The sequence below is a fragment of the Mytilus galloprovincialis genome, chromosome 8, assembly GCF_965363235.1.
Source record: "Mytilus galloprovincialis chromosome 8, xbMytGall1.hap1.1, whole genome shotgun sequence".
NCBI classification, from domain to species: Eukaryota; Metazoa; Mollusca; class Bivalvia; order Mytilida; family Mytilidae; genus Mytilus; species Mytilus galloprovincialis.
The window spans coordinates 58,503,977-58,531,727 of NC_134845.1; the positions used below are offsets into that span (position 1 = coordinate 58,503,977).

The window sequence follows — 27,751 nt, forward strand, 5'->3', positions numbered from 1 at the left end:
AACATTATTTGTTCTTGAACTCAGTTCTTGAACATTTTTTGTTCTTGAACTTAGATCTAAAATTTGTTCAGTTCTTGAACTTTAAGTTCTAGAACGTAACCCTGAGACTGTCCCTAACAGAAAGTCATATTATTAACAGCTAGCAGGTGATTAAAATACCTTGTCCACACCTATCATTAATTCATTTGAAAATGACACATGGTTCTGAATAAGGTTTTGTTTAAAAATAAACTGGTCACATTTTCCAATTTATCTAAAAAAAAAGGTTTATTATTATCAAAAAAAAATCAAGGGATTTAGTACAACCTACAGGTTTTTTTTTCGTTTATAATCATAACCAGGCTTCCCCTCAACATTTCCTTTGCACAACCAAATGTTGTGAATCAAGACATTACATGCCATGATTACTTAACAGGTATCAGTGGTGGATCCAGAAATTTTCATCAGTGGGGGCCCACTGACTGATCTAAGAGGGGGCCCACTTCAGTCACACTTCAATGATTCCCTATATAAGCAACCAAATTGTTTCCCAAAAAGGGGGGCCAGGCCCCCTCCCCTAAATCCGCCTATGGGTATGGCAAACCAAAATAGTAAACATATTTCATAGTATTTTATAAATGTACATCGGTGTTGTTCTGAATGTTGACTGTTGATGCCATGTTGCTGCAACTTCCGAGAGTGTAAATAAAAGCTGCCGTTTCATTGGTCGTTAAGTAGCAGCATTCAACTAACTAAGCAAATGATTGGACGATTTAGAATTTTCAGTTTAGAAAGAACAAATCTGATTAGTTTCATGGGAAGCTGCACAAATTGCGCGGTAATTAAAATTTGAACAGATATTGATCCATAATGTCTGAAGAAAATCTACACACACTTTTCCTGTGGTCAGAAATATAGGCCAGTATGATTGATTGATCATTGGGCCTTTACCTAAGTATAAAAAATCATCATGTACTTTTTGATGTGCACGAAAAAAGAATCCAGGCTCATGGTTTCGTTCAGTAAAATTAAAAAATAGATACGTCGTCGTAGAGAACAACAGGTACAAAATGTATTAAAAATTATTTTCTAAACATTTATGAAAACAATAATTAATAGGGATCATCATATTTTGCGTGAAAATTCAAATGTTTTCATTATTGTCCTTAGCTTCACGCTGATGCCGATTGAAATATTATGTTTCATTGCAAAACGTACTCATAATTTGGACATAAGACGTGTATCACATGCAACACAATATTACAAATGTAAACAATTTATAATTTAGGTCTTTCCAAAACTTTTTAATTTATTCTCTTGGCAGATAATCCAGTTGATGCTTGGTGTGTATTCACCACAGACAGTGATGGTCATACATGGTATATCATGGTTATTCATGGTAAACCATATTCTACCATCATATTCAGCTATGTCACTATAAGCAGTGAAAAAACATGGTAAGTCATGGTCAACCATGGTATTTCATGGTTAACCATGGGTGTCGGTGACCATTGTCAACCATGGTATTCAATGGTTAACCATGGATATTGATGACCATGGTCAACCATGGTTATAAACTGTGGTGTCAATTAACATAACATGGTTTTCAATGGTAGACCATGGTTGTACTGTGATGGTATATCATGGAATAACATGGTTTTCCATTGAAGAATACCATGGTTTTTCGCCTGGGTAAATCTTCTTCTACCCATTCCCAGTTCATTTTGTTGCAATTTCAATGTTGTATTATATTGTAAGAGAATTGAAAATATATACATATGTGATTTCATTTCAAATTAAGGAGATTAAAATCAAGGTATTTTGTGGAAACAAATATAATTGAATTTTGTATAACAGCTTGAAATTTTTTTCTTGTTCTATCAAAAGTAATGATTCTTAAGATTACATCCTATTAACTGTCACTTTCCATTTGTATCTAAAAATTGAAACTCATTATTGTCGAGAAGACCGCCGAACCTGCAACTTATTGGAAGTAACATTTTATACAAGGTGGACGTCACACCAGCAATCATGGCAATGTCAACTTATCTTTGGTTAGTAACTAGTAAACGTCAAACTGCAAAGTTGTTGTTTATTTATTTAGAGTTATATTATAAACAAAAGTGCACAAGCTGAAATGTCTCGCCTTCTATACTAATCATTGATATTATGTTGATAGTCCTAAGTATAAAGTTAAGCTTTATTACAACTGTCACATAAACTTAACATAAACCAAGATAACTAAACAAAGACCAATGAACCTTGAAAAAGAGGTCCAGGTCAGATGAACCATGCCAGGCTGACAGGTACAGCTACAATGCTTCTATACAACATATATAGTTGACACAATACTTATAGTTTAAGAAAAATAGACCAAAACACAAAAACTTAACACTGTGCAGTGAACCGTGAAAATGAGGTCAGGGTTAAATAAAACCTGCTCGACTGACATAAAGATCATAAAATATTTCCATACACCAAATATAGTTGACCTATGGCATATAGCATTAAATAAAAAGACCAAAACTCAAAAACTTAAATTTGACCACTGAACCATGAAAATGAGGTCAAGGTCACATGACATCTGCCCGCTAGACATGTACACTTAACAATCCTTCCATACAACAAATATAGTAGACCTATTGCATATGGTATGAGAAAAACAGACCAAAACACAAAAATTTAACTATAACCACTGAACCATGAAAATGAGGTCAAGGTCAGATGACACCTGCCAGTTGGACATGTACACCTTACAGTCCTTCCATACACCGAATATACTAGCCCTATTGCTTATAGTATCTGAGATATGGACTTGACCACCAAAACTTAACCTTGTTCACTGATCCATGAAATGAGGTCGAGGTCAAGTGAAAACTGTCTGACAGACACGAGGACCTTGCAAGGTACGCACATATCAAATATAGTTATCCTTTTACTTATAATAAGAGAGAATTCAACATTACAAAAAATTTGAACTTTTTTTTCAAGTGGTCACTGAACCATGAAAATGAGGTCAAGGACATTGGACATGTGACTGACGGAAACTTCGTAACATGAAGCATCTATATACAAAGTATGAAGCATCCAGGTCTTCCACCTTCTAAAATATAAAGCTTTTAAGAAGTGAGCTAATGCCGCCGCCGTAGCCGCCGCCGGATCACTATCCCTATGTCGAGCTTTCTGCAACAAAAGTTGAAGGCTCGACAAAAATCATGCCCACATTTATAAGCAAAATTAATTTTAAAAGCTATTTCTGTAGCTAAAACGTTTCATTTCTCTTCATGTTAGTAGAGACTCAGATTGATTAATCGTTGGACTGTTTTGACAGCATTTTCAGCATTGTTGGCTATTTTATGGTGGTCAGATTTTATTGATGGAGAAAGCCAAAGTGCCGATAGAAAACCACAACCTTCCAGAGGAAAACTGGAATTCCTAGCTATATATATAGTCCATTCAGAAAGTCCAACCCACCTGCAATGTGAGGGACTTGATCTCACGACCTTAGTGTTGACAGATCTGTGGTACAGTAGTAGAACTACTGAAATCGCTTCACCACCAAGGCCACTATCTATATGCTAAAAACCCTTTTAGTTAAGCTTTCATTAATGTGTATATGTTTGTGGCCAATGGAAGACAAAATGTTTTAGTCTAGATTGCCCCATCATAGAGAAACTTCTATGGTTCATTAATTTTTCTCAAACAATCATTTTTTTGCTCTTACTAATTGTTTTTGTTTCAAAATGTCTAAAAATAGCGATTTCATATGCAAATATTTATATCTTTCAAGAAATTTCTTACTTAACATATAAATATTTTTATAAGTCAGTTTGGAATAATTGTGTAAATGACTTATTATAATTATATGCAAACATGTCAAAATAAACCTGCTTGAACCTTTTAAAATAATTAACATGGAATGTCTGTTAAATCACATGGTACAAATAGGTTAACCACCTTCAGTATGACCCATTGTAGGGATATGTCATACAACATGACAAATGCATGGTATTTTCACAACATCTGCCTGTATATTTAGTTATAAACCCTTGCTGTTACATTGAAGACAAGTGTTCCACTGAATAGTAGATAATGTTTTCAATTACTGACAAAACAGGAGTGTTAACAAGAATGTGTCCAAAGAACATGGATGCCCCACTCATACTATCATTTTCTATGATCAATGGACCGTGAAATAGGGGTAAATAATCTAATTTGGATTTGAAATTAGAAAGATCAACTTATAGGGAACATGTGTACTAAGTTTCATGTTGATTATGACTTCAACTTCATCAAAAACTACCTTGACCAAAAACTTTAACCTGAAACTCGAACTGTCATTTTCTAAGTTCGTTGGACCGAAAAATTTGGATCAAAAGTCTAAGTTGGCTTAAAAATAAGAAAGATCATATCATAAGGAACATGTGTACTAAGTTTCAAGTTGATTGGATTTCAACTTCATCAAAAACTACCTTGACCAAAAACTTAACACTGAATTGGGACAGATGAACGAACAAACAGACAAACAAACATAATGCCCCTCTTCTATCCTAGGTGGGGCATAAAAACTCTATTTGACAGTGAATCAGTGTTCAAAAACCCCTTCTTGACAGAAAATAAATGTTGAAACCATTACTGACAGTAGTAAATCAGTGTTTAAAACTCTTCATGACAGTAAATCAGTGTTGAAAATCCTCCTTGATTGAAAATAAGTGTTTAAACCCTTACTGAATGTAAATCCATGTTGAAAATACTTACTGACAGTAAAACAGTGTTAAGAAAGCCTCCTGGACAGAAAGAAATGTTGAAAGCAATTTAGCCTTACTGACAGTAGTAAATCAGTGTTGAAAATCCATATATTACTGACAGTAAATCAGTGTTGAAAATCCTCCTTGATTGAAAATAAGTGTTTAAACCCTTACTGAATGTAAATCCATGTTGAAAATACTTACTGACAGTAAATCAAGTGTTAAGAAAGCCTCCTCGACAGAAAGAAATGTTGAAAGCAATTTAGCCTTACTGACAGTAGTAAATCAGTGTTGAAAATCAATATAATTAACTGACAGTAAATCAGTGTTGAAAATCCTCCTTGATTGAAAATAAGTGTTTAAACTAGTGTTGTCAACGGTTAACCGGTTAACCGGTTAATCGGTCGAACGACCGAATACCGAATATACCAAAAACGCTAACCGGTTAACCGGACTTTTTTCAATTTAGATAGATTTGATATAAATTTGTTTTGAAAATAAATAGTTATGTTTTATTTAAAAATTGTCGTTGTTGTAATTAGTTTGAAAGATCAATTGTCCAGTATATTGATTGCTATTGTTAATCCTAAAAACATAAAATTAATTATAGTTCGGGGCAGGATCTTTAAGAAACATAATTAGTAAACATGTTTTTTTAACAGTAACTTTAAATCAGTAATGAGATTTAATTTAACTAATTACTTAATTATTTTGTTTTCGATCTAATATTGTGTAAATCTACATTTAAATGTGCAACCTCCGTAGTGCAAGGGTAAATAGTCTTACTTTAAATTCAAAAATTGTGAAATGCAAACCAAAGTGAATGTACTCAATGTATACGTGAAAGTACGAGTAACATGCTGAAGGAAAAAAGCAAACACAGTGAAGAAACACTGGTCGCACAGCATGTACAATGACCTATAGTTGTTAATTTCTGTGTCATTTTGGTCTCTTGTGAAGAATTGTCGCATTGGCAATCATACCGCATATTATTTTTTATAATTAATCATTTCAAATTGAAACACATCCCATTATTTTCGAAGACAACAAGACTAAAGGAAATAATAATTGGTTTCAGACATGTGACATATTCAATTCTACGAGATTAAGATTTTTTTTGGAATTTTTAATCTGAAGTTGGTACAAACGCTATAGTTGATACGGTGTATTTGATTATTAAAAGTCAAACTTTGCCAGGAATCCTCACAGACAAGCCTTAAAGGAAAAACTTCAATTCTTAAAGCGTATTTATGACTTTGATGAAAGGTTGTCAAATTGACACCCATACCACATCTTATATCTATGTGTAGGGTTCTATTGATAAGGCTTTCAAACACCAACTTAAATTACCGGTTAACCGGTTAATCGGTCAAACGATTATCCGAGTAACCGGTTAGGCAAAAGTGTACGATTTGACAACACTAGTTTAAACCCTTACTGAATGTAAATCCATGTTGAAAATACTTACTGACAGCATGGAAGTAATATTTAAAAGGAATAACATCGACTAATTATCATGTATTAACGGCCTGCAGAGCCCTGTACTAAAGTCATATGATTTTATCCAATTATAGTCTCAGCGGTAAGACCCCTTTGGGGACTATCTGTGATACCGCGGTTGTAAAATGGCATCTGGAATTTCTTATCAGTCACATGATTTTATCAAGTCCAGTAATTATAAAGTACCTGTGTGAAATCCGAGGTTTATTAATAAGAAGGTGGCGCTGTATCATATAAAACCTGTACCTTCAGAAAGAAGTTGTATGATGTAAAAAACTTGAAAAACTTCTCGTTCAAACTACAGCAGTTTAGCATGGAAAATTGTATATAATTAAGCATATTTTTGCTTTTTACCGTTTGTTTTAAACTGTTTTAAAAGTATTTTCTGGTTAAAAGCGGATCCCAAGTTAAACAGTTAAATACCGATGAATCGATCAGGTTTCACATGATGTTTAACAAAATAATGTAGGCAAATCTAGACATAATTTTTTTTACTGTTGAAATGTGCAAAGTTTATCGAGATTGAAAAAAGGATAGTTACTTTCAAGTATTAAATTTATGTATATGTCATAAATGTCATTACATTATTGAAACTGGACAACTAAAAAGTGGATAAAATTTTCGTAAATATATATATTTTTTTTACAAATGTTTATTGTGGAATGCACATTAATATAACAAGCTACAGCAAAATTATAACAAACCGACGAAATGGGCTCTGTCTTACAGCAAATTGACTTTTACACAAATTAGTTTATGTATCAAGAACTTAAATTGAAGGATAGAACCGTTTAGAATTGTGAATATTTTAATTGACTAATACAGGAAAGACTTAGATTTTTCGTATTTAATAAAGGGAGTCCAAACGTATTTTTTAACAATCATCTTCTTAACTTACGGAAATGGTTTTTTAACTGTCTGTAAATATTAAAATTGAAAATGACCCAGCCTTGTTCTCCAATTTCGTATGTGATAGCTGTCGGTTTAAACTATTAAGATCAAACTAATCAAAAATAGGAAAAAAATGGACTAAAATAAAAATTGAACGAATGACTCTATTCGGCAGGGTACATCAACGGAATGTAACGAATGGACTATTCGGGTTAATCGCACGTATATACGACAAAAACTTGTCTGTTCGTAATTCTCCGTGAACACGAAAATGACCGATAAGTGTCAGTGATTTGATCGATCACATGCGGAGAATCAACTTCCATGCCAGATATTGAACCAATTAACGAGTTATCGAAAGATGGGCGGTAACGCAGATGAAACCTTTGAAGTGATGACGATGTTATTCCTTTCAATGTTACTTCCATGCTGACAGTAAATCAGTGTTAAGAAAGCCTCCTCGACAGAAAGAAATGTTGAAAGCAATTTAGCCTTACTGACAGTAGTAAATCAATGTTGAAAATCCATATATTACTGACAGTAAATCAGTGTTGAAAATCCTTAACGACAGTAAATTAGTGTTAAACATAGTTAATCAGTGTTGAAAATCTGCACTGACAGTAACTAAAGAGTTGACAGTAACCTAAGAGTTAAAATCCTCAAAACATTAAATCAGTGTTGAACAACTCTAAGACAGTAATTCAAGGTTGAAAGTCTGCTGACAGTTAATCAGTGTAAAACCACAAATCAGTGTTGAAGATCTTCTAACAGTAAATAAGCCTTGCAAACCTTAAAGTTCATTATTGAATGCTTCTTGTTTTACAGAGCAATTGATTAATTAACTTTAACATTGAAAAACATAAACATCCATTTATTCAATTAAAAAGAAAAATAATATCATTTTCCAACCTTTAAAATCAAAGATTCTACATGCCAAATTCTGTAAATCATTTTCCGATAAGAAGTCAATAGGCTGTTTTAAGCAATTAATTAACTTGGGTTTTTACATGAGAGAATACCTTTGATATCAGTTGGAGAATTCCCCTGTTCTCATAAATAATTACAGATATTGTTTTAATCTTAACAATTGTAAAATCACTATTTATATCTCATCATGATCAGCCATAGCAAGAAATGTTTCAGGTATTCCTGATATGTCATAATGCCAATTTTCTACTTAAGGAGGAGTGTAATATATCAATAAACAGAGTTACAGTACCTGATTGATTTATGTTTAATTATTTACCTTTACATCTTAGTTGCAGTTTCAGCAGAGACATACAGTAATGATATGAAAAAAATGACTAGACCTATTCTGAATGCCGAACTGCTTTCAAATAGAAATTATGTACTATTACAACCTTTAACTGTCATGATTGCTGCTTTATGTCTTTGGACACATTGTGTTTGATTTATCTTCTTGATAAATGGATCTATTACAGTTTCGAAAGTCTGAGTCCATTATTTCTGTTTTCTATATAAAATGCCTTCTGATTCCCCAAGCCTCAGCATGTAAATTACGATTGGCAGACATCATAGCAATCTTGGCTTTAATATTAAATCAATGTAACTTAGCTTTAAAAAAATTCTTACCACTTGCAAAGAAAAAATAGTTCCAGTAGTTCTGTTATTAATGGTTATGTTTGACAGTGTTAAAAATATCATTTGCAACTTTTGACATAAATCAAAAGTAATTTCCTGTTTTCTTTGCAATTCTCCTTCAATTTATGCCACATGTTTGCCCTACATCTAATATTTGACAAAATAAATAAGAATCAAATGCATGCATCATAAACAAATCTGGAACATGACCTTGCTGTATATATATATGTTGTACAAGTGATGGATCTCAACCCTTACTTAATCGTGTGATTGCTTAACAATCTTTCTAAGCTGTCACAGTTGAATTATCTCCCATTATGAACTAAGAACTTGATGAATGATAACATACTGACCTTCTAGGTTAAGACACCTGTACATGGCTTTTCTGTCCAGGAAAAATCCCAAATGAGCACAATCCTCCCCCTCAACATCGTTAACCTCTTCAGGTATAAATTTACCTGAAAAAATACAAATTTTACAGTAAAATCAATGTAGTTCAGAAAAATGTCATTTAAAAGAACCGAAATGCTAAAGGTGTGGAATAGCAATCATTTTTTAGATTTATGTTAGATTCCAATATGAAATAATAATAATTCTAATGTGATTTGATATTTCTTGTTACAAGCTCATTCAGTATTTTTTTTTACAAGAATAATTATATTAATGAAAAAAAAAACAAGCTTTCTATAAGACTGTTATGAATTGATAGTATATAAGTAAAGAAACAATAAAAGCAGAAAAAATGGAGGGTCCGTGTGCTTGTTTTCGAGATATAAGCCATAGAAAATTTGGCGGGAAATAATTCTAGATTTCTAGATACTCTCTAGATTTTCATACTTTGACACTTTTTTTTGTTTCAAAAACTATGAAAAAATAACAAGGATTTTATAAGATTTTGAAATATGGCTTTTTGAAAAGAAGGGGTTAGTAGGCAAATATTTTTAATGGCAATACATGAATAAAACCAGAGGATTCTGAAAATCTGGCAAATCTATACTATTAAATGAGAAAACCTCATTTTGGGTGTCGCTTCTCTTCTTTCCACAATTAATTGATCAACACGCCTCTGTGTCCTATAGGTACAGTGCATAGTGCCATTTGTCATCCATTCATATGATTATTCAGATTGAGTTATTTTTGGAGAAAAACGAGAAAAAAGGCATCCGGATATTGTCCCGTCATTGGACGAAATTTTAAGTAAGATTAGACTTCCGGTTTGCATTTTTCTGTATACTTTGAACATACATATACAAAGAATAAAGTGTATTTTCAGACTTCTATCTGCTATCATTTTCAAGTTTACTATCCACGGCAGTCACAGAGTTTATTAAATAGAGAGGGTCTGTATACTATATCAATGACCACTATGGATCGATTAGTAAACTTAGAATTGAAAGTAAATACAGGCTATATTTATAAAGTAATGAATGTTCATAATATACAGATAAGCGCTAAAAATATTCATGTGAACTTTTGATACCTTTTCTGAAATTCTCCAGTCATTAAATCTTTTACAAAAATCATTGATTACAAAAAAAGAAGATGTGGTATGATTGCCATATTGAGACAACTCTCCACAAGAGACCAATATGACACAGATATTAACAATTATAGGTTACCGTACGACCTTCAACAACGAGCAAAGCCCATACCGCATACTCAGCTTTAAAAGGCCCCGAACTGACAATGTAAAACAATTCAAACCAGAAAACTAGCGGCCTTATTTATGTACAAAAAAATGAACGAAAAACAAATATGTAACACATAAACAAACAACAACCACTGAATTACAGGCTCCTTACTTGAATGTTCATAACATACTAAATGTATGTTCATATTGAAATTGATAAAAAACCAAAAAATGGGAATATTGGAAATAAAGGAGGAGGGATAAAAAAAAAAAGCATTTTCCTGTCCCCAATAACCTATGACTTATAATACTTTTGCTGAAAATCTCCAGTCATTAAATATTTTACAAAATTCTTCCAACAACACTTTGCATACTTTAAACTACGCTTTGAATGCCCGTGATTTCGCGGGTGTGTTCTAGTATATAAGAAAATAGAGGAGCAAACATCCTTAATTAAATATTCACAAGATTTAGACAGACAGGGGGCATAATAAAATCTAGTGGCTTGGTGAGCCAGTCATCTTAAAGTAAGTTCCTCTACAGTAATCACTTCACGTTCGACATTCAGAGGTTTGGAGTTTGAAATAATTTGTAGCAGGTTTCGACTATCAATTTGATTGCTAATTTTCCTGCACTAGAGTCTTAAAAGTGGTATTAAACACCATCAATCAATCAGATAAAAGATAGACACGATTGCCTCTGCTGAACCTTTGAAATTTTCTATGTCAGAAAGGGCTCTTATGGTAAATGACTCAAATTCATACTCTGTCTGTGAATGTGTTATCAGCATTGTGTACAAGCTTAAAAAAATGTGGACGAGAGAAACTTATGTTAGAGTGCAGAAACGAAAATAATTGCAATCTTCCAAGTGATTAAAAGAGAACTCTATAACTGTCAGTGACTATATATCAGACAATTCTACCCACATTAAATTCTATCTGCAAGTTTTTAGTTCTAAGCATTGTGTATGATTTTCATAATTTGCATAAAACAAACAAAAGAAAGGATATGGAAAGAAAATAATTGCAATTTTCCATTTAATAAGTAGGCATAACTCTAAAATCTTAAGTGGCTCACTGCTCAAATTCAAACTCTGTTTGTGAGTTTTGATATTTAACATTGAGTATGAGTTTCATTATTTTTATGAGCCAAATTAAGTTAGACTGCAAAAAGGAAAACAGGCTGACATTTTGGTTTGAAAAATGATGGTTCATCTGTAATGAAAACAGGAAAACATTATATTCCATATAACTGTCAAATTGTCTCACATTAGATAGGAGATAAATTACGACCTTACTGTTTTCAGACATTTATTATTCATATTTGCATTAATTAGGATAAATATGACAGAAAAGTGTAGGGTTATTATAATATATATTTATAATAATTAGTATATTAGTTAAATACACAAATAGACATTATACATTTCCTAACTGTAGCCATCAGTGACAAATTCTGTAGAATGACTGGAAAATATTATATTATAGCATAATTTTTTTTTAAATTATATGTTCTGCAATCCCCCTCCCCCTTTTTTCAAAAATCCTGGTTCCCCCTGGTCATATCCATTGCAATGACTGGCTGATTGTGTTTGACAAAAATCCAGTGGCAAATATTTCAATAAAATTGAGAATGGAAATGGGGAATGTGCCTAAGAGACAACAACCCGACCATAGAAAAAAAACAACAGCAGAAGGTCACCAACAGGTCTTCAATGTAGCGAGAAATAGTAGAATGGGGCTGAATATTGAAATACTACTTTTAGATAAATATTCCTAAAGTAATGAACTAGAGCAGTTCTCGCTCGGACACACACTCCATAATCTAGTATATTATAAGAGCATAAACCTGAAGCACGGGGAGGCACTCTACTGACTCCACACGGCACTAAAGACAAACTCTGTAAAAAATCAAATTGAGAATGGAAATGGGGAATGTGCCTAAGAGACAACAACCCGACATATGTGTCTTGAAATGAAATGTTTAGTTCAATCTAAGACCCATCAGAGAGATACTTGTAAAGTATCAGTACAGAGCACTCTAACAAATCTCTAAAAACATGGCTTGGCAGCAGAATGTATTTACATTATTTCGACAGGCAGTGGTTGTGAATTTATTCTTCCCAAACAGATGTCCCACAGATTGGGTACCAAATACCATATTCTGTATTTGACATTCAACAGCATTGTATACTATAATATGCAACCAGAAAACAGCATTTGATACTTTTATACACCCTGAGTCATCAACATTGAATACTTGTATCCAAGGTATCTGAGATTACATATTAGCTGTATTACCGGAGTTTTTTCCAGCAGCAAATATTTCATGCTTTTATAAATGCAAGACAAATAAAATAATGAAATCAAAATGGTAACCAAGCCCAAATCTCAAGTTGCTGACCACCATAAACTTTAAAATCATGGTGCCTTGTGCATGGCAATATCTAGAGCAGCATTGCCAGAATTGCCAGAATTATGAAGAATAGAGCTTGAAAAAAAATCCAATCCCCAAAAACAAAGCACAAATTGTGTTGTTCATTTATCTCATCTTTTCTCTTCTGGAACCTTGAATAAATAACACAGATGACTTGCAAGTGAAACAAATTTAGTTTAAGTTGGCCTTACACCAATAAGTAGGAAATGATAGCTTCCAATTGATCATTCTAAATCTTATCACAATTATAGATTCAAGGTCGAAAAACAGATCACTGTTTGCTTTATAGTTTTATGTATGACGAATATGTTCTTTCCATGTCAATTTGTTTCCCTGACAAAATCGTTTATCCTCATCTAATTCTATAAGTACATCTATTTTGTACTGAAATAAACATCCCGCTGCGTCTATTTCTGTCACAGAACCAATAAACTTTTTTTCTTCTTTCTAAAACAGAAAATCTATTTTCAAATCCTTAAGTCACAAAAGCCAAAACAAATATTGCTTTCGTCAGTAATACCTGACTTCAGCAAGCTAAGCACAAAAGTGCAATTAATAGTACGATTATTTTGTAAATAATGTTGCTGAATAAAAATATTGCTATTTTTAGACTCGAAACAAAGTATGGAATTCTGAAAATTAAAAAAAATATAGCTTTTGTTGGAAATTTAAAAATACAATAGCCCTCAAAGCTGAGGGTGAAAGGTCACCAGTGTGTATTTCAATATGTCAATCAATAATTGGCTGCAGCATGAGCCATGCACTTTAAAGTTATTTATTTGCGAATTCAAATTAAATTTAAAACCCTTGCTTTTGTAATACAATTCAATAAAAAAAAAATCATTCTGGCTTTCAATTGCAATCTAGAAGAATAAAAACTAGAGGCTCTGAAGAGCCTGTGTCGCTCACCTGTTACTGTATTTACTGATGTTTGCCATCTTGGTTGGCAGGGTCATTAGACACTTTTTTAAAATAGATACCCTAGTAATGATTGTGGCCAAGTTTGGTTAAATTTGGGCCATAGTTTTAGAAAAGAAGATTTTTGTACAAGTTACAAAAATGATGAAAAGTTGTTCAATATTGACTATAAAAGACAATAACTCCGTAAGGAGTTCTCTGACAATTTTGGTAATGTTGGCTTATTTGTAGATCTTACTTTGATGAACATTATTGCTGTTTACAGTTTATCTCTATCTATAATAGTATTCAAGTTAATAACCAAAAACTGCAAAATTTCCTTAAAATTACTAATTCAGGGGCAGCAACCCAACAACCAGTTGTCTGATCCATCTGAAAATTTCAGGGCAGATAGATCTTGACCTGATAAACAATTAAATACTGTCAGATTTGCTCTAATGCTTTGGTTTTTGAGTTATAAACCAAAAACTGCATTTTACCCCTATGTTCTATTTTTAGCCGTGGCGGCCATCTTGCTTGGATGGCCGGGTCACAGGACACATTTTTTTAACTAGATACCCCAAAGATGATTGTTGCCAAGTTTGTTTAAATTTGGCAAAGTAGTTTCAGAGGAGAAGATTTTTGTAAAAGATTACTAAGATTTACGAAAAATGGTTAAAAATTGACTATAAAGGGCAATAACTCCTAAAGGGTCAACTGACCATTTCGGTCATGTTGACTTATTTGTAAATCTTACTTTGCTGAACATTATTGCTGTTTACAGTTTACCTCTATCTATAATAGTATTCAAGATAATAACCAAAAACTGCAAAATTTCCTTAAAATTACCAATTCAGGGGCAGCAACCCAACAACAGGTTGTCTGATTCATCTGAAAATTTCAGGGCAGATAGATCTTGACCTGATAAACAATTAATTTCCGTCAGATTTGCTCTAAATGCTTTGGTTTTTGAGTTATAAGCCAAAAACTGCATTTTACCCCTATGTTCTATTTTTAGCCGTGGTGGTCATCTTGGTTGGATGGCCGGGTCACCGGACACATTTTTTTAACTAGATACCCCAAAGATAATTTTTGCCAAGTTTGGTTAAATTTGGCCCAGTAGTTTCAGAGGAGAAGATTTTTGTAAAAGATTACTAAGATTTACGAACTAGAGGCTCTCAAGAGCCTGTGTCGCTCACCTGTTAATGTGTTTACTGATGTCGGCCATCTTCGTTGGTAGGCGGGGTCATTAGACACTTTTTTTTAAAATAGATACCCTAGTATTATGATTGTGGCCAAGTTTGGTTAAATTTGGCCAAGTAGTTTTTAGAAAAGATTTTTATACAAGTTACAAAAATGACGAAAAGTTGTTCAATATTGACTATAAAGGGCAATAACTCCTTAAGGGGTCCTCTAACAATTTTGATCATGCTGACTTATTTGTAGATCTTACTTTGCTGAACATTATTGCTGTTTACAGTTTATCTCTATCTATAATAGTATTCAAGATAATAACCAAAAACTGCAAAATTTCCTTAAAATCACCAATTTTAGGGCAGCAACCCAACAACAGGTTGTCCGATTCAACTCAAAATTTGTGAGGGGATATATCTTATTCTGATGGACATTTAAATCTTGAAAGATTTGCCCTAAATGTCTTAGTTTCAAAGATATAAAGCAAAAACTGCATTTACCACTATGTTCTAATTTTAGCCATGTCGGCCATTTTGTTTGGCAGGCTGGGTCATCGGACACATTTTTTAAACTATAAACCACAATGATAATTGTGGCCAAGTTTGGTTAAATCTGGCAAAGTAGTTTTGGAGAAGAAGATTTTTAGAAAAGTTACAAAAAATGACGAAAAGTTGTTAAAAATTGACTATAAAGGGCAATAACTCCTTAAGGGGTCAACTGACTATTTTGGTCATGTTGACTTATTTGTAGGTCTTACTTTGCTGAACATTATTGCTGTTTACAGTTTATCTCTATCTATAATAGTATTCAAGATAATAACCAAAAACTGCAAAATTTCCTTAAAATAACCATTTCACAGGCAGCAACCCAACAACAGGTTGTCCTATTTGTCTGAAAATTTCAAGGCAGATAGATCTTGACCTGATCAACCATTTTACCCTGTCAGATTTGCTCTAAATGCTTTGGTTTTTGAGTTATTAGCCAAAAACTGCATTTTACCCCTATGTTCTATTTTTAGCCATGGCGGCCATCTTGGTTGGTTTGACGGGTCACGCCACACATTTTTTAAACTAGATACCCCAAGGATGATTGTGGCCAAGTTTGGTAGAATTTGGCCCAGTAGTTTCAGAGGAGAAGATTTTTGTAAAAGTTTACGGACGACGGACGACAGACGACGGACGCAGGACGACGGACGACGGACGCCAAGTGATGAGAAAAGCTCACTTGACCTTTCAGGTCAGGTGAGCTAAAAATGGTTAAAAATTGACTATAAAGGGCAATAACTCCTAAAGGGGTCAACTGACCATTTCAGTCATGTTGACTTATTTGTAAATCTTACTTTGCCGAACATTATTGCTGTTTACAGTTTATCTCTATCTATAATAATATTCAAGATAATAACCAAAAACAGCAAAATTTCCTTAAAATTACCAATTCAGGGGCAGCAACCCAACAAAAGGTTGTCCGATTCATCTGAAAATTTCAGGGCAGATAAATCTTGACCTGATAATCAATTTTACCCCCATGTCAGATTTGCTCTAAATGCTTTGGTTTTTGAGTTATAAGCCAAAAACTGCATTTTACCCCTGTGTTCTATTTTTAGCCGTGGCGGCCATGTTGATTTGATGGCCAGGTCATCGGACACATTTTTTAAACTAGATACCCCAAGGATGATTGTGGCCAAGTTTGGTTAAATTTGGCTTAGTAGTTTCAGAGGAGAAGATTTTTGTAAAAGTTTACGGACGACAGATGCAGGACGACGGACGGTGGACGACGGACGCCAAGTGATGAGAAAAGCTCACTTGACCTTTCAGGTCAGGTGAGCTAAAAAATATATTTCAATCATCTTGAGGAAGCTTAAGAAATTCATTTCCTTTTGAAATAATTTGAACTCTATTATAAGAAGTATTACAAATTCTGTTTATTATTGAAGTTTTCAATCAATTTTGTTCTGGCTATAAAATATAAATAACTGACAAATTTTCCGATTATTGCTACATTTCTTTGACACAATGTTACCATTAAAATATAACAAGTAACATATTTTTTTCTCTCTCAATATAGCATGATAGAAACAATTAAGTTCATACTTTTCAATAAGCGTGATGTAATTTCCAGTCATATGGATTCATAAAACCGATTTAAGAAAGTAAATAAAATATTTATGTAGTGCACTTTTAGTATAAATCATTTAGTGTCTTCCATGATGTAATCAAAGATACAACAGATTTAACCGAATTTCAGAAGCAAAATAAATTGTCTTTTCCTCATGTTATTGCTTTTTTCAAAAATTTATTTTGTCACAGACATTTTACAATAAAAACAAAGAAGTACAAACATACTTGCGTGATAATATACATATATTTTCTCGTTACATGCTGTTTCTATTTTGAGAATATGGTAATATTTTGTAAACATGATCAATTCTTTTAGGTTTCCACTTCACTGTCAAAGTCAGAGCAATGGCAATTTTTCAACAACAAAAAACACTCCCTCCCCCTATAAATCAAAGAGCAGATTGCTCTGAGGGATACGATTGCCATTGTTTCATTGACACATGTATACATGTATCTGGATAATATTATTTTCAAAACTAATTCAACTGCACATGTAAAATGTAATTTACGTAATCTGAATAGTTACAAAATAGCCAATCCCGGATAAAAGTGTATGAACAATGTACTTAGGCCTATTGTGTTTTATTTTCGTACTATCAATTCCAAGTTTACTTTCCACACTGACAGCAGTCAGAGTGAGAGAAGGTATTTTCACTTCGTATCTTATCACTTATTTTCCTACGTTAATTCTAGGAGGAACCCCATTCCTAACTGTTAAAATTTTTAATTTCATTTGGGTCAGTGATCATGACTCCTTTCCGTACACATTCCACAGTTTAAATTGCGATCGTTTTTAACATTATACGACGTTTATTGATAGAACGAGCTAATCAATTTTTGTTTTTCATTCAGAACTCACGGGATTTACTTCCGGAAGGGAGACAACTCGAAACGATAATATGAAAGACTCCATTTCGCCAGAAGGGATGTTCTAGTAACAACTTGACGATGTGGACTAATTAATTTTAATTTAAATAATGCAAATGATTTAAAATTATGCAACAACAATAACCCTCAATAGCAGACATACATAGAAAAGATCCAATGAGTTATAAATTAATTAATTGAGTGGGGAATCCAGAGCAACCATTCAATCTAAAACCCCTTGAAGTCAAGAAATCTATACGCATGCGCATAATTTCCAAAACACACCCTGGAGCAAGAACATATATTAAATGTTTATTAAACGACCTAGATGGTTCTCTATTTCTTTATGGAAGTATAATCTCAAATATCATTTTCATAACGGTAACATATAAGAAAATCTCCACTTCAGTTCTTATATGACAGAAATAGATTTATCGGAATTCAGCCAACTCTTATTTTATCAAAACTGGGAATTCCCTCTGACGTGTTTCTAAATCTATAAAAACACTAAATATAAATACTGCGTAATTCTGATTTTCCGTGTTGTTAAAAACACGCATATAAGTCAAGGGAATTATCAAACATGAAGATTATGAAAAGAATATTATAGGAAAGTTGTTTAAGTGCAATCCCTTTGTTTGTTTTTACCTTTTAAAGCAAGACAATCATAAGAATGTGAGATTTTCCTTAATGTTTAGAATAAAACGATTGACGTGAGGGCATTCCTCTGAGCCACCGGTATAAGTCTACAGATTGCTTGAAAGCAATCGTATCCCAAAAAGAATATGAGGTAATGCAAGGAAAATTATACCATCGATCCACCTCTTCAATTCATATAATTACTCAATTACACCATTGAAGTATTTACCGTTATAATTGTGAAGACAGGATCGAGTGGGGGAGGAAGGGGGTGGTGGTAGAAATATTTGTCTACCTCTAAATTCTGCAAATTGCCAGAAGACGAAGCAGAAATAGTAATTTTTGTGTCTTTTTGGTCGATTTCTATAGCTAGCCAGGGTCTAAGTGAGTGAAATATAATACCTACTGAACTTTTAATGTCATGGTACAACTGAATCATTGAAATTTAGTTCATTGTCCTTGAAAACCATGAAAAAAATATGTCTCTAATGAAATTTTTGAAATGCAAAAGGAAATAAACAAATAAAGTTTGCACTGGTCTGACTATAAAATCTTTTGTAAGTATATCAAAATAAATTTTATCTTATTAAAAGGCACCAACTGTTATATAATTCCACGAAGATAGAATTTTCGCACGTCAAAGACTAAAAATTTAAGCCATTTTGTTTACTTCCGAGTTTAGTGCAAGTACTTCTTTGACATTTTCAATATATAATTAAGTGATATGTCCAACATAAACAATACAATAGTATTTTGATCCTACATTACAAGGGAGACTGATTGAGTTCTTTTATGTTCTGATTTACTGAGAAATTTCATGATCAAAGAAGATTCCTTGATCGTGATTAAATCTATTTGAGTCTCATTTTCGTGCGTATTAGGTAAACAAACTTAGCTTTTTTTAGAAATATTTATAGAAACGACTTTATTTCAAGAAAGAACAATAAAAAGTTCAAGGTTAATGAGAAAATCTTTATTTCAAAGATAATCAATTAACATTACAGGTGTTTTTTGAATTTCAGGTAAAAAAAACTTTTTCGAAAAGAAAATTTTTGAAATGAGGTTTTTGTTAAGAGGATTTTAATGTCTGAGACTCCAAATATAGAAACTACTTTAAAAATCTACTTAAAAATAATGACTCATTAAGCACTTGACAAGGAAATTCCAAATTATCCCATGCAAAAAGAAAAAGATTTTCTTCACATTCTTTTTTTTTACATTTAAATTCCACAATTATAGGTCCTATATGAGAACTTATACTTTTCAGAGGAGGCAATATTTGAACACATGATAAATGAAGGACATTATAACTCTCCTGCTCACAATGTCAATTAGTTTCATGATACTTGCAAAGTAAAGTATGAGGGCAGAAACTCATTAACTGCTAATTTAAGCAAATTTTCAATTTATAAAGGGACACAACTCAAAAATTGAAAATTGATTCCACCCAAATTTGTAGTTGATCTGTGTTTGATGGTAAATAAGCAGTGTGCATAAGTTACATAACACTTGGTTGAGGCCTTTTTATAATTTTCTATATGGTAATACGAGTTTTGCTCATTGATGAAGGCCATCAATGGCCTATAATTGTCAATTTCTATGTCATTTGAACTCTAGTGGAAAGTTGTCTCGTTGATAACAATATCACATACCTTTCAATTGTTGATTTAAGGTGGGGTGGGATAAAATAAATGAAACAAAAGCAAGAACTTTTAGCCACAATGCAAAAACATGATTTATACTGCAATCAGCTATTTTGCTATACAGATAAAGCTATACGTATAAACGGTATAACCTCGCATTTCCCCCGTTTCTAAGCCTCATACAAATAAATTTCATATTTAAAGACACAATACTTATATTGTCTAAATATCTGACAAAAGTGAAATCTTGTGAACATGATGGATATCATTTGATAGATGTATAATGTCTTTTTTTATTTAGAATTCAAAAGGCAAGTTACATGGCCTTATATAACACTTTCATTCCCTTTTTCATTTTAGAATCAAACTTCCATCAAACAATTCATATTAACTCTTTTAATTACTAGATTGCACACCATGATCATTATTAATAAACATTTCATTGATATCTTTTTTATGATGTTTTAATGATTTCTGTTATTATTTAGTAATTATTTTTACATTAAATATATATTACTTTTTATCTGATTGTGTCTTTCTTGATGTACATAATTATCCACATTTTGATCTTTCAAACTTTTTTTTAAATGAGATATTTAAACACATTATTTGCTTTAAACTGATTTATTATATACTTAGTAGTAAATACAGATAAATTGTATGTGTAATACAATCAATGGCAAGCGTGCTGTATCAGCCACCCGTGACGATATCGATATCAGCACGATTGCAAAAGCTTTAACACACCTTTAATTTGTATGACGTCACGTCATCGATTGCAGTCACTGTTGCAATTAAAGCCCTAATCTGTATGACGTCATGTCAAACCTATAACCTGTATGACGTCATTTCAAACCTCCCTATCTGTATGACGTCATGTCACATAAAACATCTACTTGCATGACTTGAGGTATATGTATATAATAAAGTGTATATGATATGGCTTTTTCAATATCACACACCGTATCAACCCTCAACCAATATAATCCCTCGAGCAGAGCTCTCTGGATTATATTGGTGTCTCTGGTTGATACGGATGCGATACTGAAAACGCCATATGATATTCTCTATTGATTACATGGGTATTTAGCTAAAAATGAAGTAAAATTACATTTTCCCTCAGCTTAATAGGTATAATATCTTAATTGTCTCATTATATTTAGAAATCATACCTGGAGACATATTTAGGGGATTTGAAAAGGAGGATGGGGGGGTTATACCGTTTTTGAAAATTTTATCAAAAAGGAATCATTTATCATTTTGGATCATAAACTAGAGGCTCTCAAGAGCCTGTGTCGCTCACCTTGGTCTATGTGCATTTTAAACAAAGGAAACAGATGGATTCATGACAAAATTGTGTTTTGGTGATGGTGATGTTTTTGTAGATCATACTTTACTGATCATTCTTGCTACTTACAATTTTCTCTATCTGTAATGAACTTGGCCCTTTAGTTACAGAGGAAAACATTTTGTAAAAACTTAACAAAATATACCAAATTAATGAAAATTGTTAAAAATTGACTATAAAGGGCAATAACTCCTTTAGGAGTCAACTGACCATTTTGGTCATTTTGACTTATTTGTAGATCTTAATTTGCTGAACATTATTGCTGTTTACAGTTTATCTCTATCTATAATAGTATTCAAGATAATAACCAAAAACGGCTAAATTTCTTTAAAAAATACCAATTGGGGAGCAGCAACCCAACAACCAGTTGTCAAATTCATCTGAAAATTTCAGGGCAGATAGATATTTACTAGATAAACAAGTTTATCCCTTGTAAGATTTGCTTTAAATGCTTTGGTTTCAGAGTTATAACCCAAAATCTACATTTTACCCCTATGTTCTATTTTTAGCCATGGCAGCCATCTTGGTTAGTTGGCCTTGTCACCTCACACATTTTCTAAACTAAATACCCTAATAATGATTGTGTTTAACTTTGGTTAAATTTGGTCCAGTAGTTTTAGAGGAGAAGATTTTTGCAAAAGATTACAAAAATTTACGAAAAATTGGTAAAAAATGACTATTAAGAGCAATTACTCCTAAAGGTGGTAACCTAACACTACAGGGAGATAACTCTGTAATATCAGCTAAACGTTTTAAATCATTGTGTTGTTAATGGAATATTAAGCTTCTCATTGATCAAAATTAGTGTTTGTCAAACTGTTATAAAACCAGTGTAATTTTTTTACGATAAAATGGTTGGTTCAATTAATTTTTTTAAAACTTTTACATTTTTGTCAAAGGGTCAAAGTAAATACTTTGTCAGAATCTTATGAAAATTAAACGAGCCAAATTAATTTTAGAAAAGGTGTTGGGTACACCCTTAAGGGGTCAACTGACCATTTTGATTATGTCTGACTTATATTTGTAGATCTTACTTTGCTGAACATTATTGCTATTTACAGTTTATCTAGATCCCTATCTATAATAGTTTTCAAGATAATATCCGAAAACTGACAAAATGTCCTTAAAATTACCAATTAAGGGGCAGCAACCCAACAACCCATTGTCCGATTCATCTGAAAATTTCAGGGCAGATAAATCTTGACTTTATACACAATTTTACCCCATATCAGATCTGCTCTAAATGCTTTGGTTTCAGAGTTATAAGCCAAAATATACATTTTACCCCCTTTGTTCTGTTTTTAGCTATAGTGGCCATCTTGGTTGGTTTGGCAGGTCACCGGACACAATTTTTTTTAACTAGATTCCCCAATGATGATTGTGGCCAAGTTAGGTTAAATTTGGCCCAGTAGTTTCAGAGGAGAATTAAGATTTTTGTAAAAGTAACGACGCCGGACGCCAAGTGATGAGAAAGCTCACTTGGCCCTTTGGGCCAGGTGAGCTAAAAAGGATGGTAAACACCCATTTTTGTTGTAGGCAGTAACTCCTATGTATCTGTATAATTTAGTTTGTGAACTACTGGGTAAAAAAATTGTAATTAGTTGAAAATTGTTAATTAAGGACAATAACTTTTTTTAAAGATTGAATCAAGAAATCACATATCAACGATTCAAAAAAAATAATTGGTACCTGCGAAAATAAATGAATATAAAGTAGTTGTCTCTTTTAAGAAATCATACCAGTGATCTTTACAGAAAGTTCAATGACCCTCTAACTTCATTTACTTTCTTTACATCTCAATAACAATTATTCACTAATTGGATTCAATAAATTGTTTCCTTTATTTCAATAATGACTTCAGCAATTGTTAATTATTGTAATGAAAAAAGAAAATGTACTGAAAGAACCACACGAACAATTAGCAAATCTTAGGTTAAAGAATCAATTGTCATTTGAATAATTCATATGAGTTGTAGGTTAAACAGGGGCCAATTTTAAAATGATGGCTAGAAAACAAACACAGCAGTCAATAGTTAACAGTGAACCTTATGACACTTTTCCACAGATTCATCTTTTGCTCACTCTACCGTGGACTCAGAAACTGTGGATTCATTATTATTCGTTTAATAAAAAATTTCGTGGATATCTTGGGTAAACTGGTGTACCACTAAATTATAGTCATGTATACAGACTTCTGCAAAACCATGAAATTAAACATAAAAAAAAAAACATGCAAGTTTAAGAGTAAAGAGGGGTATCTGCATGGAAAAACAAGAAAAAAAATTGTCATCATGATTTCACGATGAACGATCAATTAAAAGTTACTTGCACATTGATCTTTTTACAGATTTCACGAAACGCAGTGAATAACAAACCTTTTTCATGGCGGCACAAGAAATAACCAGGTGCTTCGCAGAGCGCAGCTTTATACGACCCCAGTGGTTTAACCCTGAACAGTTGGGGCAAATTTGTTCACAATATTCAAGCTTGATACTGAATTTTTTTGACATAATATAGGTTTTTGTAAATTAATGTGGTCAAAAATCTAACAATTAGCTGTGCAATCAAAGATTTCTTCTTGAAACTTTTCAAAATTTGAAATTTGAAAAATTAAAAAAAAAAGGAATCCCTTAAAAAAATGGTAAACCAAAAAGCCCCCCCACCCAACTTATGGAAACCCCCCTTGGAGCAATAACCCTTAAACTCAATGCCATGCTTTCCTTTGTAGTATTGAACCTTATAATACAATTTCAGAGAGATCCATACACTTAAACACAAGTTAATGTCATGATTGTTTGGAAACTAGAAACATGCTTCTTTTTTGGCCCCTAATTCCTACATATTTTAGGCAATTAATCCAAAACTTAATCCCAGCCTCCCCTTTGTTATATGGTACATTGTGGTACAATTTAAGAGAGATCCATACAATTACACACAAGTTATTGGCTGAAAACTAGAAAAGTGCTTTTTTTGGCCTTTAATTCCAAAACTTTGGCCCCATAATCCCTAAAATGAATCCAAACCTTCTACTTGTGGTTTTTAAAAACATTGTGGTATAATTTCAGAGCAATTGAAATACTGGTACACAAGTTATTATCCTGAAACTAGAAAAATGTTTGTTTTGGGCCCCATCATCCCCAAAATCGATCACAACCTTCCTTTTGTGGTATTGAACCTTTTGAAAAAATTTCATAAAGATCTATTCACTTAAACTAAAGTTATTATCCGGAAACCAATGTGTCTTCGGATGACATCATACCATTATACAAACCCAAAAATTTTTGGGGTCGTATAAAAATGGCAACACATGTTGCACTAAAATGACCCTTTACCACCCTCTTACTATAACCTCTCAGAATATTAGTCAGTGTTTTAAAATTCAGGTCTGACAACATCTACATGTACAAATAAGAAGATGCTGCGAGTATGATATAATTCTCCTACAGAGGCAAATTGACGTAGAAGTCAACGATTACAGATCAAGTTCAGTGTACTGCCTTCAACAATGAGCAATTTCCATTTAGCTTTAATATTTATAGAACTCATATAACCTTGTTTGGTTAAACTCTAAATGGCCAAAAGGGGTACAAGTATCAAAATTGATACTGTTCTGATAAACATAACTTGAACATTCAAATTGATTGTCACACAAAGAATGAAGTTAAAAAACATAATAAATTCATAAATTAAAAACACAAGACTTGTCTTAATATATGTACATGAAACATTATGATCAAACATTTTTAAAGTTGAAAAGGTTCGATCATGTTGTAAAATTGATTGCATGATCAACACGATCCTTCTTAAGGTAGATTCATGGTATATCGCCATCTTGGATTGAACAATCACAGTAAAAAATCGGTCTAGTTATTTGCCTAAATCTGCAAATTTGAAGACAGATCTGCAATTTAATGGTTAGACTGTTTAATAATATAAAGAAAACTTGGCAATTCATTGTATAATCCAAAATATTTAAACAAATATAATTTTTCTTGCTTTTAGAATAATTTTTTTCAAACGAGCCATTTAAGGGAAGATAACTCTTTTAGTAAAAAATTTATACTGGACAGATAGGGAATTTTTTTCTTTTTGCTTGTAGCAAGAAAACAAGTTCGGTGACACCATTTTTTCTTTTTATTTTCTTAAAACATATTACAAAACCTATCTTTTCACATTTTTTTTCAAAATTCTATCTCATAGATTTTTTTTTATGCACACAAATGTGTTTTCCCATGAACAATCTAACCAAATTTAGGTAATTTTCAACGACTCATAGCTTGAAAAATAGCACGGTGACCCCTCCTTTTTATTATATATTTGAAAAGAGCATATTAAAATCTTCATTCTGGCTAAGTATAAGAAAATTCTGTCTCAAAAATTATTTACTTATGATCTACCTTAATACATACGTTATAGTAAATATTTACGTAACATTCCTGCCTTTTTGATCTAACATCAATATTTAATAATATTTATGGGGTATGTACAACTTATTTTTGGCTTAAGGTATAATCTAACATAAATAAGAAATAAACACTTCAATGATTTATTGGTGCAAAATAAATCATGAAATTCGTAAGAACTTAATTCAGACAGAAGAAGATCAAATTCAAGGATTTCAAGTTTTTACAGACTCTTAATATCTTCAGACTAAATTATGTTCAAATCTGTTTTAAACTGATCTTGAGTTGAACTTATATAGCACTGCACTACAATTTAAAAGCCAAATTTATAAAAAGGAACAAGAAGTTGGATCTTCTATAACATACTTAAATGGATTGATTTACTAAAGATCAGAACAAACATGGTAATTACACATGGAAAAAATATTGCTGAGCAGAGCATTTAACCTGACTTCCTGATAGCACATGCTAAGACATAAGCTGATGATAAATAAAAATTAACCATGGGAGACTTGATCCACTTAAAAGACTCAAAATTATTTTCTCCCTCTATTTGCATGAAAAGCACAAGACATTAATAGTTTAAGGCAGAGACTGGTTGACTTAGTACCAGAATAATGAGTCTGAGTTGGGTGATGTATCTTCCTACAGACATTTCCCTTGTGAACTATCACTTTCAATTTATGACAGAGAATATGAAGGTCTTTGACAAAGAAGAGTATTATTTATATCTCGTTATTGTCTAATAATTGCTGCTTAATTGACCTTACACATCCAATTATTAAACTCCCGAACGTCAAATTTCATTTTTTTAAAGTTATTTATAACAAGCCTGACATTTTAAAGCCTTATTATGAGCTGTGCACTTTGTAGATATTTCATTACATGTATGTGGCATAGTTTAAGTTATGTTATGATCATGTGTTATTTGGTGTTCACAAATCTAGGTTTATGATCATGTGTTGTTTGCTGTTCAAAAATCAAGATATGTTATTATCATGTGTTGTTTGCTGTTGACAAATCAATATATGTTATGATCATGTGTTGTTTGCTGTTAACAAATCTAGATATATGATCATGCGTTGTTTGCTGTTCAAAAATCAGGATTTGTTATGATCATGTGTTGTTTGTTGTTCACAAATCAAGATATATGATCATGTGTTGTTTGCTGTTCATTCAATCAACATATATGATCCTGTGTAGTTTGCTGTTCATAAATCAAGATATGTTATGATCATGTGTTGTTTGCTGTTCACAAATCTAGATATATGATCAAGTGTTGTTTGCTGTTCACAAATCAAGATTTGCTATGATCATGTGTTGTTTGTGGTGCACAAATCAAGATATTTAATCATGTGTTGTTTGCTGTTCACAAATCTAGATATATGATCAGTGTTGTTTGCTGTTCATAAATCAAGATATGTTATGTTCCAAACTCCGGACAGTGATCGTTTCCGTTCCGGAACTGTTTTCCCTTACTCCATCAATCACTGCCACCGGCTTTCGAAATTCGTTCCAAATTTTGGAACGATTATCTACGCAATAAATTTCCTCAGAACCATTAGTTACCGGCTTGAAAAACTTCAATTTGATAATTTCTTCCCAAAATTTAAACAACTTTTCCTAGATTTAAAAAATGAGCATTAAATTTACGTCCCACACAGGACCTTTATTATGTGTGCATTCTTATCTAAGTTATCTCCCCGAACCCTTTGGAAAGTAAACATGGAGGGAAACGTGAATCACATATATAATTGAAATGTATGTTAGGCACATATTCCCTCCTAAGTCCAAAGGGAAAACAAGCCCAAATGCTGCAACATAAACTTGGACAGGTACAAATGATGATTTGAATGA

General features: G+C 32.4%; 1 protein-coding gene across 2 annotated transcripts in view; it reads right to left on the reverse strand.

Annotated features, from left to right (window-relative positions):
- Positions 1-27,751, reverse strand: part of LOC143042287 (gem-associated protein 5-like) — a 218,892-nt gene that overhangs the window by 77,840 nt on the left and 113,301 nt on the right. For both annotated transcript variants that reach the window (XM_076214552.1, XM_076214550.1), the window contains exon 18: positions 9,074-9,178. In XM_076214552.1, coding sequence (XP_076070667.1) covers positions 9,074-9,178 — 105 coding nt within the window. The remainder of the gene's footprint in view (positions 1-9,073; positions 9,179-27,751) is intronic.